General features: G+C 38.8%; 1 protein-coding gene across 1 annotated transcript; it reads right to left on the reverse strand.

Moving 5' to 3' along the window:
* Positions 1-778: 778 nt before the first annotated feature.
* LOC128027496 (uncharacterized) lies at positions 779-2,498 on the reverse strand. Its single transcript, XM_052615176.1, has 2 exons — positions 2,381-2,498; positions 779-1,787 (listed from the first exon to the last, which is right to left on the reverse strand). The coding sequence occupies exons 1-2, from the start codon at positions 2,441-2,443 to the stop codon at positions 1,137-1,139; spliced, it is 714 nt and encodes a 237-aa protein (XP_052471136.1). The 5' UTR covers positions 2,444-2,498; the 3' UTR covers positions 779-1,136.
* Between the last annotated feature and the right edge of the window lie 9,758 nt (positions 2,499-12,256).

The raw sequence follows: 12,256 nt of genomic DNA on the forward strand, positions 1-12,256 counted from the left end.
ATCTTGGACATCCAATGCAGTATGCACCATGCTGTCTACTGTCCCCTGGAAGGTTATTGACTATGCGATCTGGAAGAATGTGTGCTGTAGGAAACTGATGGATTTTTCCTTCCACTTAATTCAAAATAATGCTCTGAAGTTGTTATATGTCATTGGTGCCCTGCTGGCAGTCCTGGTTACTGGGGCTGGTTGCTGGACCCTCTGCGGTTGCTCCATGGGTGGGCTCAGTCGTAGCATATGGTCAGCAGGCTGTCATACCCACACACAGGTTTCTCTTTCTGGCTCTTGTCTGAGCATTCAAAAGCTCTTATATGCATCTTCTAATACAAGTGTATTAATTAGTCCTAACGGGATATAGCTGGACTGAATTATATTTTTATTTATTCATTATTTAATGAATATTTAGCAGTGATGTTCATTAGCACTTTATACAGAGAACGCCTCAAGGTTACGTATGTAACCCTAGTTCCTTGAAGGAACGAGACGCTGCGTCGAAACGCTTGGGGAACGTCCCTGACGAGACTGACTCTGAATATCGTGTGCAATCTGTCCATCGGAAGGGCGTGACGTCACGGGCAGGGTGACGTAGCGACCAGGAAGCTATAAAAGCACGTACCGTGCAGCTGGCTTCAGCTTTCGAGTAGGGAAGCAAGCGCCGGCAGGGTTGCCGGGAGTATGGCTCTGCGACGCAGCGTCTCGTTCCTTCAAAGAACTAGGGTTACATACGTAACCTTGAGGCGTTCCTTTTCAGGAACTCGAGCTGCGTCGAAACGCTTGGGGAACGACATGACCACGCTGCCAGACTACCAAATCCCTGCCTAGTGTGTATCCGAAGAGCACAGCTGAGGCGAGAGAACAGAAGAGCCCGGAGTGGCTCGCATATCAAGATCGTAGAATCTGACAAATGTAGAAGGCGTGGACCATCCCGCAGCGTTGCAGATGTCCAAGAGGGACACACCTGCTGAGAAGGCCTTGGAGGCCGCCATACCCCGAGTAGAGTGAGCCTTGGCCCCCAAAGGAGGGGGAAGACCAGAGGACTCATAGGACTCATTGACAGCTTCGACTATCCAACGACTAAGGGTCTGCTTAGAGGCAGGGGAACCCTTTTAGGAGGACCGTAGCAAACAAGCAATTGGTCAGGTTTTCTCCACATCAGCTCTGTGGACGTATGCGTCCAGTCCTCGAACTGGACACATACAATTTAGCTTCACCTGGTCTGGCTCCCGAAAGGGAGGAGGACAGAAGGCCTGCAGTACTATGGGTTGTGGCGTAACAGAGGGAACTTTAGGAATGTAACCCGCTCGAGGGTATAAAAATGCTTTGGCCATACCAGGGGCAAAGTCTAAGTAGGTAGGGGCCACAGAGGGGGCCTGCCAGTAATATTCATGAATCGGCTCAAATGGAGCTTTACAAAGAGCCTCTAACACCACAACCAAGTCCCAGGGGGGAACACGGGACCGTACTGGAGGTCTCAGCCTCAGCGCACCGTGGAGGAAACGTGTAACTAGGGGGTGTCTACCCACTGACTGACCATTGAAAGGGACGTGGTAAGCAGCTATGGCCACCACGTACACCTTTAAGGTGGAGTGAGTTAACCCCGCAGAGAGCCTAGCTTGGAGAAACTCCAGAACTGTACCAACTGGGCAGTTAACAGGGTCAAGCTGGCGGTCTCTGCACCATGAGGAGAAGGGTTTCAACCTTAGGGCGTACAGTTTCCTCGTAGAGGGAGCTCTGGATTGGAGTGTGGGGGTCTCAACAACCTCGGTTGGGAGACCGGAAGCTATGAGCTGTGCCCCCCTCAGGGGCTACACAGACAACTTCCACAACTCCGGGCGAGGGTGAATATTTTGCCCTACGCCTGAGAGAGCAGATCTGTCCTGATCGGAATCACCCATGGAGAGCCGTCGAGGAGAGAGATCAGATCTGCGAGCCATACTGGGCTCGGCCAGAACGTGGCTACTAACAACAGACGGACCCCGTCCCGGCGTACTCTCGCCAGAACTCCCGGGAGCAGAGCGATAGGGGGAAAAGCGTACAGACGAAGCCTCGGCCAGGTCTGTACCATAGCGTCCAGTCCCAGAGGAGCTGGATGAACTAGAGAGAAACAGAGGGGACATTGCGATATCTCTTGAGTCGCAAAGAGGTCCAAAAACTCTCCATATCTACTTCACCTTAGGGTGAAGCCCCCGGGTCTCGACCCCTGTCTCGTCAGTATGTCTGCTCCCACAGTCAATCTCCCAGGAATATACACTGCTCCGAACGAGAGGAGTTTGTCCTGGGACCACAGAAGGATCTGGTGTGCCAGCTTGTACAAGGGGCACGAATGCCGACCTCTCTGGTGACTGATATAAGAGATCGCCAATGTGTTGTCGGTGCGCACCAACACATGGTGACCTCTCAGGTCTGGGAGGAAATATTTCAATGCTCGATGCACAGCTAGCATCTTTAGACAACTGGTATGCCATGTCAGATGGCGACCACTCCACAGACCGCGGGCAGGGTGGCCACTCATGACCGCACCCTAACCCTTCTTTGACTCTCTTGACTGATGTGAGGATCGACTCGATCCGAGCAGGAGACATACGTGCCTGCATCGTGGTCGAATCCCATTCTACGCCTAGATAGGTGGTTCTCTGAATTGGAGAAAGTACACTCTTCTTGGCATTCAGTCTCAAACCCAGCTCTTTTCCAAAACCTAGCGAGTTGTCTTGCGACAGCTTTTTGCGAACATATTCATGCACCTTCATTTTTACATTTTGTTATGTTGTTGCCTTTTGCTAACTTGCTTTAAATTACTTTTTTTCCCAATCTACACTCCATACACCACATTTACAATACAAAAACAGAATTGGCACAACTTCATAAATTTGTTTAAATAATAATAATAATAATAATAATAATAATAATAATAATAATAATAAAGCTTAAATAAGTACATTGCATAAGTATTCAAACCCATAGCTAAATATTTTGCTGAATCACCTTTACAGCCTCAAGTCTTTTTTTTGTTTGATGCAAAATACTTTGCTCATCAGCAGCTGGCAATTATCTGCCATCCTTCTCCTTATCGTGCACCTCTCAAGCTGCCCAGTCTGAGGTTCTAAACCGCTTAGGTTATTAGGTTTTCATCAAGCTATCTCAATAGTTCGGTGCATTAGGTGTTTCTTCTACTCTGATGACTCCCTCGGTCCCTGCTGATGAAAAACAGCCCCACAGGCTGCTACCAGCTACCAGGCTGCTACCAGCTGCTCCCAGCACACTTTACTGCTGGGATGGTACTCTGCAGGTGATGAGCAGTGCCTGGTTTCCTTCAAACATGATGCTTGGAACATCAGACCAGATAATCTTGTTTCTCACACTCTCTGAGTTCTTTAGGTGCTTTTTTGAGAATTCTAAATGCATTTTCATGTGTCTTCACTGAAGAGAGGATTGAGTTTGGCCACACTACCATAAAGCCCAGATAGTGTTGCAATTATGTTTTTCCTTCTGTAGATTTATCTTATATCCACATGTGATCATAGAGGTCACAACTCAAACCAAAGCCCTTCTCCATCAATTGCTCAGTTTGACCAGGAGGCTGTCTCTGTGAAGAGTCCTGGTTGTTTCAAACTTCTTCCACTGAGTGTAACAGAGACTACATTCTTTTGAAGAATGCGTCAGAATGCGTCTCTGAACTTTTCCCCAGATGTGTGGCTTGACACAAACCTGTTTCTGAGCAGTATAGGCAGTTATTTTGACCTCAGGGTAAAAATGTAGTTTTTGCTCTGATATGCATTATTAGCTGTTAGACCTATTATTAAGACATTCAATTAAATTAAATTCAATTCAAGTTTATCTGAATAGAGCTTTTTACGATACAAATCACAAAGCAACTTTACAGAAAATTATGTTTCTACAATATTTAGTAGTAGCTTATAAGTGGTGACTGTCAGTTTGTGCACATATGGCAGGATTTTTTAGAAGAAAAAAAATTAAAAGACATAGTCAGCAATATGATGAACATTATTAACAGCAATTATTATGATGCAGTCCCACTTGTAGCAATATTTGTGTGCCTTTCCAAATCATACGCATTCAATTGAATTTGCCACAGATTCAATTCACTCGAAGTGTAGTAACATCTATAAGCAAAATGAATGCTCCTGAGCTAAATTTCAACTGTCCCAGAAATTTAAAGCAGTTTAAATAAGGCAGCAACATAACAAAATGTGAATAAATAAAAAATAATAATAATAAGGGTATTAATACTTTCAAAAGGCACTGTGCGTACTGCCCACATAGGTAGCTGCTTACTAAGACTGTCTGAAATAAATGACCCATTTGAACACTAAATATGATGATTCATGAGCAAATGACTCATTTAAACAGCTTCTTTTCATGATAAATTTTTACTCACATTGCTTGTTGGAATGTAAATCAGTTGGACAAATGCTTCACTGAATGACCTTGTCATATCAGTTAGGCTACTGTAAGTAAAGCGATGTCCGTTTATAAATTAAGCTGGGGGGTTTTTTGTGACTCTTGAAACTCCACTTATGGTAATTTCTGACCAACTTTACCATGGTACTGTTTATTGCAATATCAAAGCTTGTCCTGTTCTTTTTCTATTCTATATCTTTTCCCTTGTATTATTATATAATATATGTAAAAAAATAAATAAAAAAAACTTGCTATGTGTACTGCATTAAGCTAACTATTGCTAAATAACTTGCATATTATTGCTCTCTTGATGATCTTGATAGCTTACATTGACCTCATTTGTAAGTCTCTTATGATAAAAGCATTTGCTAATTGATTAAATGTAAATACTTTTTACTTACAAAGGTTGTATTTATTTACCCTATCAAAAATACAGTAAAAACAGCAATATTGTTATGTATATGCATTGGTACTGATATTCAGGATAAGCAGCGTTCTTGCCTCTGTGATATTACATTACTATATAATATAACATAAATATATGGGTAATGTCAGTTGTGCAGATCACTAAAACAGCCATCTTAAACATTGTATCGTTTAAGGTATAGAAAAGCTTTCTCTCTATACATATACCTGGTGGTTTAACATAACTAACCATTTTTTAAAGAAACTTTACTTTTTTAAATCTATGCTGAATTTAAGCATGCATTAAAGGGCATGTGAATTGCCTAATTTTACTTTTTTTCTTCATTTATATGACACCATCCCTGCCAATATACCTAGTGATTAACACTTAACTTACAGTACAGTCTTAAAGGGGAGTTTGTTTAGACAGTCTGTCACCACTCAGGTTTTAATTATGACTAATGAGTCATATTATACTAATTAGATATACTTAGACATACTATATGAATTCCTTTGTTGATCAATGGCCGATTGAAGTCATTATAAGAACCTTGAAGCACAAGTGTCCATGTTGTTGTTGTTTTTTTTAAGGATGCATAAGGGACTAATCAGTAATTATAAATCCATGATGAAATTGTAATAAAGTCTGTCCAACAAATCAAAACATAACATTGCTAACAATGTAGTTTTTAGCAGCCTCTCTGTGTTCCCAACTGTTTGCCAACAATTTGTTAACACCTCACTCCTGTGTTTAGAAGCTTCTCTTTTATTATTATCTTTAATTAAACACAGAATTTTTGTGCAAGTTTATGGTCAGTGTTATTTTCATCATCAGTTATTATGTGTTCATTATGTGTTGATTCAAACATTAAGAAATGACACTTTTTCATTTTTTTTCTCTCTCTCTCTCTCTTTGTAAAAGAAAGCTCAGGTACACATCTTTACCCACTTCATCTCTCTCTTGTTGACCTCAAATACAACATAATATTTTTTGACAAAATTTCATTTTACTCCTTCAGGTCAGGACATCAGAACGGTAACTCATTTTTATTGAGAGTAAGTACAGTAGATTAGAGAAATGACTTTGACGAAAATGAATGGTGGATTTATATTTAACCTTTCAGTCAAGGTTAAAATTGTGATAAAAAAAGTTAAAGGGAACTGTTAGGTTGTAATCATTAATTATTATGTTTATTGCTCATAGAAATGGAAATGCTATCAGTTTGGTGCTCAGAAAACATTTGACTGGTTAGTAAAGCCTTATTATAATTCTATATACATACTGTGTATATATATATATATATATATATATATATATATATATATATATATATATATATATATATATAATTTATTATCGGGTAATGCAATCACATGTTGACATTCAGGTGCCAATAGGATGCAAAACATTAAATCAAATCACATTTGTAGGTAGCTACAAATGTGACCATATTTGCATTTGTAGACGTGCTAATCTATACTACTACTAATAATAATAAGAAGAATTTAAATAATCATTAATTTGACAGTGTTCTTTTTATTATTAATCAAAACTGCATGTGATCACATTTGCATTTGTAGAAGTGCTAATCTATGCTGCTAATTATATTCATATTAGTGCTATGGATGTGTCGAATGCTTGAAACAGATTGCTGACAAATGTTCTAAAGTGTGCAATTACAGTATTTTTCAGGGAATGTGCAGCTAAAGTAATTCCAGACCGGTATTGACCACGTAACAGTTCAATATCACTTTGCCAAATTATTTCAGTCATTTCAAAGGACCTTAAAGTCTACAACAGCACAACAACTATAAAACCCACACAGACAATGAACAAAGTCAACAAATATAACAAACAACATAATAATAAAAAATAAACAAGATAAACAAAAAATGAACATAAAATTGTATTTTATTATCTACAAAATGCATTCTTGCTTTCTCCTGCACAGAAACATATACATGCATAGGAAATTATTGTCAGAGCAGACTTTATCTGTAAAATAATTTTTCAGCACTGTAGCGCGCATTACTACCTCAGCTGTGCCTTGTTTCAGTTATTTATTTATTTATTTATTTTTTATAATTCAATAGCCATTGCCAATTATTCATTACAACAACAACAACAACAACATAATAATAATAATAATAATAATAATAATAATAATAATAATAATATTGTATGAAACATGTGTCTTATATATAAAGATATAAGTTATGAAGATTGCATTTATCGTTACAGAAAGTGCAAGCATATTTTAACGTTATTAAAGTAATAGTTCACTTTAAAAAATGATCATTGGAATTAATATAATATAATATAATATAATATAATATAATATAATATAATATAATATAATATAATATAATATAATATAATATAATTAGGGGTGTAACGGTTCACAAAATTCACGGTTCGGTTCGATACGATACACTGATGTCACGGTTCGGTTCGGTTCGGTTCGGTTCGATACGTTTTAGATACAGCAAAATGTAAAAACATCTCAACTTTTCAGAATGCCGCAAGCGCACCGCGGGTCATGTGACAAGAACCAACCAATCAGCTTCATCCTTTCCCGTAACAAGGTTGAGAGCTCAGCCAAGATGAAGGAACAGCTGATCATAGTTGTATATGGATTGCAATTTTGAAATAAATTTAGTAGCAGAGCTACTGCAAGCGATTTTTAGAGCTGCAAATCCATTTATCCTTCGCTGAAATTTCCGCGTCTCATGGAGAGAGCACGTCATTGTTGCTTAGCAAAGACAGACGCCTCATGAGCGCTTCTGCCCGAGCGCTTTGGAAAGGAGGAGAAAGACGTGCTTAGCGTTTTCCACGCGTTTTTAGGAGCGATATGTGAACGGCCCCTAAGGCGCTCGCTCACTCAGCACGCGCTGAAGGCTCGTTGCAAAATGTCTAATGCATTTAACAGACCAGAAATATAAGATCCTAAAATAACCAACAGGTCTGGTGTTTGGGTTGGATTCCCTGTAAGCTATAGTGTCTAAATGCTGCAGGGATAGTTTGCTGCGTGCATGTTTCTCCTTTTTTTCGTCTTTTCCCAGATAGTACTGACGCATATATCCCAGATATTCCCGCTGGTGTTTTTTTTTTTGTTTTTTTTTTTTTTTGTATTCCCGCTGGTGTACCCTGTCATGTTGCAGATGCGACGTACCGTTGTTTTTTTATCCACCACTCTCTTGCCATCACCATATTAGCTTAAAGGGAATCCAAAGTGCACCCAAACACCAGACCTGTTGGTTATTGGGGGATCTTCTCATTTCTAGTCTGTTAAACGCATTGGCTATTTTGCAACGAGCCTTCAGCGCGTACTGAGTGAGCGAGCGCCTGCTGAGTAGCCTAACATAAACATATAAGATGGTGTTTTTTTCTTCTTCGGGAGTGTCAGGGGCGTTGCCTGTTACGTTGTTTGGGTTATTGGGCTACCTTGTTGAACGCATATCATTATATTTCTATCTCTCTCTTTTTTTTTTTTTTTTTCCATTTTTTTTTTTTTCCAAATATAATTAATTACTCCAACGAACCGTTCGGTATACATAATGCGTACCGCGTACCGAACCGAAAGCGTCGTACCGAACGGTTCAATACGAATACGCGTATCGTTACACCCCTAAATATAATATAATAGTGCTGTCAATATTAACAGCCTTTTATTTTACAAACACATTATTTTTTTTATTTTTTATTTTTATTTTTATTTTTTTAGTTTGTAACTCATTACAAATATTTAATGCTATTAATGCGGGGCGGAGCTAGTGTTGGCCACCCCACTCACAACTACTGCTTCTGTAGGATTTGCGGCGTTTCTTTATATGTATGTGTTGTGAAGAATTTGCAGCGCATTTCGTTTATGCATGTGTTGTGATGATTTGCAGTGCGTTTCATTTATGCATGTGTTGTGATGATTTGCAGCGCGTTTCGTTATATGCATGTGTTGTGATGATTTGCAACATTTGTGTTGTCAAACTGATGAAGATCTTTTCTTCATTTGCTGATGTTTTTTTTTTTTTTTCAATTTGCATGTGCTTTCTTAAGTTGCAGCGTGTTGAGCTGTCTCGGCCACTCTAAAGTGGCCCCTGAAGGGGGTCAGAAAAGGTAGAGTGAGAAAATATTTCAGCATAGAGAAGTACAGAAACATCGCTACTAAATACCATATTTTTCGGACTATAAATCACACCTGAGTGTAAGTTGCATCAGTCCAAAATTACGTCATGGCGAGGAAAAAAACACATATAAGTCACACTGGACTATAAGTCGCATTTATTTAGAACCTTTCACGCTGTCGAGTTTCTGTTTCCCTGGGTGTCCACTAGTGAGCTCACTTCCCCTTAGGCACTTCACCATAGGCACTAGAATTCCTCTAGTCTGGTCCTGTCTTCACAGTAATTGCTCTCCAGTTAATTGCACCAAGTGCAGCAAATCTATTGTCATTAGGCTCCTTATAAATACCAGTATGGAGTTCTTACCCTTCGATGTTCTAGTCTTCTCGTTCCCCGAGATTCTTCATTCCTCATATTCTGAGTTCCCTTTTCCTATTCCTTTCTTGTTGGTTTTTGTTTGGACTGCAATCTGAGGCCCGTTCTTCGTATGTCGCTAACTCAGTTAGCTGGATTTGATTGTTGACGATTTGGCGTGATCTTGGATCGTTTGGTTCTTCAAAGCTCATCCCGGAGTTGCTGTTATAGCAATAGGTCCGCAAGATTAAACCTGTTCGGGAGCAGGCTTATTTCATGTAAACAGGATTAGATCGCTTCTTTTCAACCAGAACTGATACTCAAAATATGTCTGCTACCACCGCTAATTTATTACAAGAGTATCATACTGATCCAGGGACAATTTAAAATGATAAAAAAAATATTTAAAAATAATATTAAAATGCTGTGTAGTCCATAACAGCCTACTATAGACAGACAGTTTTACTCACTGAAATATGTATTTGTCATAAAAGTATTCATAATTGTATTATAGTCTTACACACATGCTATACAGATAATAGAGTCGTGCATTTTTTTGAATGTTGACTGTTATTATAAGAGTGGCTTGATGGAGCGCAGGAGATGCAGATAACATGATATTGACCCTTAAGAAACTTTCATTAATGCTGTAACGTAACAAATCTGTCCAAATATAAAATGAAATGAATAGATAAATTCTACATTGAAATAAAAATGTAAAGACTGCACAACTATTATAAATTGCAAATCTAAATAATTGGGAATCATGAAAAAAATTCTAATACAATGAAAACATGTATCTATTATTGGTTTCATGTATCTATTATAACATTTATGTAGTTTTGTTTGCTTGGCTGTTTTTTACTTATAAAAGTACTGAAATGTGTCAAGTTTTTCGTCAGGTGTTGCTTTAAATTATATGACATCATTGCATTGCCGTCTTGCCACCAGCCAATCGCTGCACTGCTGATCATGGTTTCGAGTATCGAAATTGGATGTGTCATTTGATCTTGGATGTAATAAGTGACGTACGAAGAACGGGCCCCTGGTTTTTACCCTGGCGTGTTTGACAACGATTTTGGATTATCCCCAATAAAGCATACCTGCGATTGGATCTCTGTGTTTCACTGGTCGCGAATCGTTACAGAACCAAGAAAAAACATTACCTTCTACAGCCGCAAGAGGGCGCTCTATGCTGCTCATGGTGTAGACTACAGGAGCACTGAGAAGCATCTCTGGCAGCATAGAGCGCCCTCTGGCGGCTGTAGACGGTAATGTTTTCTCTTGGTTCATTTCTCTCGGTTCATGTCAAATAATTTTGATAAATAAGTCGCACCTGACTATAAGTCGCAGGACCAGCCAAACTATGAAAAAAAGTGTGACTTCTAGTCCGGAAAATACTGTAAGCATTTAAACATATTAAAGGGAAATTGAATATTGTTTTTCATCTATAAATATTTGAGTTTCTGCAAAAGAACAACAAATAAAGTAACACTTTATTATGCTTTTATACCGGAAAGTGCCATTGGTAAAACTGAATCTTTCAATATTTCATATGAGTTTCTGCACCTTAGTACTATTCATGTGGTCTTCTCTTGTGTAAATCCAATCTTCTTGAAAGTGTCAGTTGATTAAAGTTGCATGATAACCTAAATGTATGATGACAGATTTAAGGTTGTTGATTCAATGACTGCATATATAGCTTGCTTTATTATTTAAATATTTAAAAATAAAAATTGTTGGTGATACTTTACAACAATTTGATTTGTTAACATTAATTACATGCACTTTGTCCTGATTCTACCCTTGTGTCCTTGATTTTTCTCTAGACTTGAGGCAGGATCATGACAGGCCCGTGTTTTGTCCAGAGCCAGCTTCAGAGAGCGCTGTTCTCGAGCCAGCTGCAGTGAGCTCCTTTCCAGAGCCAGATTCTGTCAACGCCGCTGCAGAATCAGAGATGAGTCTGGATTTGGATGGAAGCTCTGATTCCGGGTCTGTTACTGTGAACCTCAGACCATTTCCATTTCTTGATTTTTCTCTAGTCTTGAGGCAGGATCATGACAGGCCCGTGTTTTGTGTGCAAGCACATGGCCTTGTCTTTGGGCCATGTGCTTGTGTTATCTCATTTCCTTGCCCCGCCCCCTTGTTATCCTTGTTCTGTCATTATTGTTTTACCTGTGTCACCTGTTAGGTTATCATTAGTCTCCCTATTTCAATCCCCTTGTGTTTGCTGTCTAGTGCGGTTCATTGTTACACTTTGAAAAAACGTTGTGAGACCTGTGGATTGTTTTTTTCTGTAGTGTGAGTTCCTGAGTGAAGAGTCTTTTATTTATTGTTTGTTTCTAGTCTAAGTCTTAAGTTATTTGTCTATCTCCTAGTCTTTGTTTCCCCCCTTGTGGGTTTTGTTTTCCCCTTTTGTCATTTAATAAACCCTGTATGTAGTGCATTCTGTCTGCGCCTGAGTTCATCCCCGCACCCCAGTCGTGACACATTTAGTATCATGAACTAACAATGGGCAGTTATTTTCTACATGTGATCATTTAGCATAAAATATGTTAACTTCAATTAATATCCTACTGTTCACTATTAAATCGCTTTTTTTTTTTTTTTGTGTAAATACATTTCATTAATATTATTACAATGTACATATATTTTAATGGAGTTTAAAATGTCAGTTATTTATATGATGGCAAAGCTGTAGGTTAAGCAACGGTTCAGCAGTCATGTTCCAGTCTTAAATGTCAACTAATCTTTCAGATACACATTGATTTGGTGCTCAAAAAAATAGATATATTAAAAAAAATAATAATGACAGACGGTTTTCAGACAGGTTTCCCCTGCCATTTGGTTGACAAAATAGATGGCCCCACCCCTCAAAATCATATATTTGGCTCTATTAGGCTGTTTGGGATGCTGAAATGAACAGCAGTGTTTTGATAGCGAGAGTCAGTGTATACAC

This window comes from Carassius gibelio, chromosome A14 (genome assembly GCF_023724105.1).
Source record: "Carassius gibelio isolate Cgi1373 ecotype wild population from Czech Republic chromosome A14, carGib1.2-hapl.c, whole genome shotgun sequence".
NCBI classification, from domain to species: Eukaryota; Metazoa; Chordata; class Actinopteri; order Cypriniformes; family Cyprinidae; genus Carassius; species Carassius gibelio.